At 57.5% G+C, this 1,358-nt stretch overlaps 1 protein-coding gene across 1 annotated transcript in view; it reads left to right on the plus strand.

The window, feature by feature from the left end:
* Positions 1-1,149, plus strand: part of VAV2 (vav guanine nucleotide exchange factor 2) — a 121,363-nt gene extending 120,214 nt beyond the window's left edge. The window contains exon 30 of the mRNA XM_006776595.1: positions 1,102-1,149. Within this exon, the coding sequence (XP_006776658.1) occupies positions 1,102-1,149 (48 nt within the window). The remainder of the gene's footprint in view (positions 1-1,101) is intronic.
* The last annotated feature ends 209 nt before the right edge of the window (positions 1,150-1,358 follow it).

Raw genomic sequence — 1,358 nt, forward strand, 5'->3', positions numbered from 1 at the left:
CCTTCCCGACGACGGAGGCCTCAGTCTCTGACTACCGCCTCCCCACCCCCGCCCCCCAGCTTTGGGGAAGGTGCTGTCATGTATCTTCAAAAAAAAAATTTTTATTTTTAAATATATTTTTATTGATTTCAGAGAGGAAGGGAGAGGGAGAGAGAAGCACCAATCAGTGATGAGAGAGAATCATGGACCGGCTGCCTCCTGCACGCCCACACTGGGGATCGAGCCCACCACCCGGGCCTGTGCCCTGACCGGGAATCGAACCGTGACCTCCTGGTTCCTGGGTCACCGCTCAACCCCTGAGCCACACCGGCCGCATGTATCTTATTCTGCATATTTTAACCCATAGCACGTGACTTGCTTTAGGCAGTCGGTGCTCATTTAGATTCACTTTTCCTGGGTCCTCCTGGCGTTCTCGTATTTCCGCCCAAGACCAGTTCCCGCTGCCTGCCCTCCCTCCTCCTGGGCTGTGCTCCGTGCGAGTCTGTCTGTCAGTCCTTTGTTTTTGTTGGATGGGGACACGTCTTCATTCCACTCTCTTTTTTAACACCGGCTGGTGTAGCTCGGTGGTTGAGCATCAACCCATGAGCGAGGAGGTCAGGGTTCGGTTCCCGGTCAGGGCACAGGCCTAGGTTGTGGGCTCGATCCCCAGTGGGGGGCGTGCAGGACCCATGATGCTCTCTCATCATGGATGTTTCTCTCTCTCCTTCTCCCTTCCTCTCTGACATCAATAAAAACAATTTTGTTATGAAAGGGAAGTTGCTGTTGGAGAGGCTCTGGCTAATGCTCTTCCCCCAGAGGCGATGTTTATTTTCCTGGCAGCAGCTGGAGAGGGCGGGCTCTGCCTGAACGGCTCAGGGCTGTGCCTTTAGGGGCCCCCCTACTCGGGGCCAGGGCTGCACCCGGCTCTCAGCCTCTTCTCCAGGCTGGCACCGCCGTTTGAAGGACCCTCACCTCCACAGCCCGTTCTCGCCCTGTCCCAGCATGCATGGCGCGTGTGCACAAACACATACACGCACACACACACGCACGCACACATTTACACACACATGAACACGCACACACGCACGTACTGTTAGTGATCCGCCGTCTCTTTCTTTTCAGATCGGCTGGTTTCCTTCAACCTACGTGGAGGAGGAGGGCATCCAGTGACAGGGATGCAGGCGGGACTCGGGGACTGCTGTGGGCGTCCGTGTCCAGTCCTGGGACCCAGAGGGGGACATGTCTGCCGACCTTCCACCTCCAACAGCCTGCGGGGGTGGGGAGGGTGTTCAGAGTCCTAACCGCAAACCGTGCCCCGCCCGTCTGCCCTCGGGGGCCTGTCCTGGGTTCGCCGCTTGTACATAGAGGAACCCGGGAGA

Source organism: Myotis davidii, unplaced genomic scaffold, assembly GCF_000327345.1.
Source record: "Myotis davidii unplaced genomic scaffold, ASM32734v1 scaffold609, whole genome shotgun sequence".
In the NCBI taxonomy this organism is placed as follows: Eukaryota; Metazoa; Chordata; class Mammalia; order Chiroptera; family Vespertilionidae; genus Myotis; species Myotis davidii.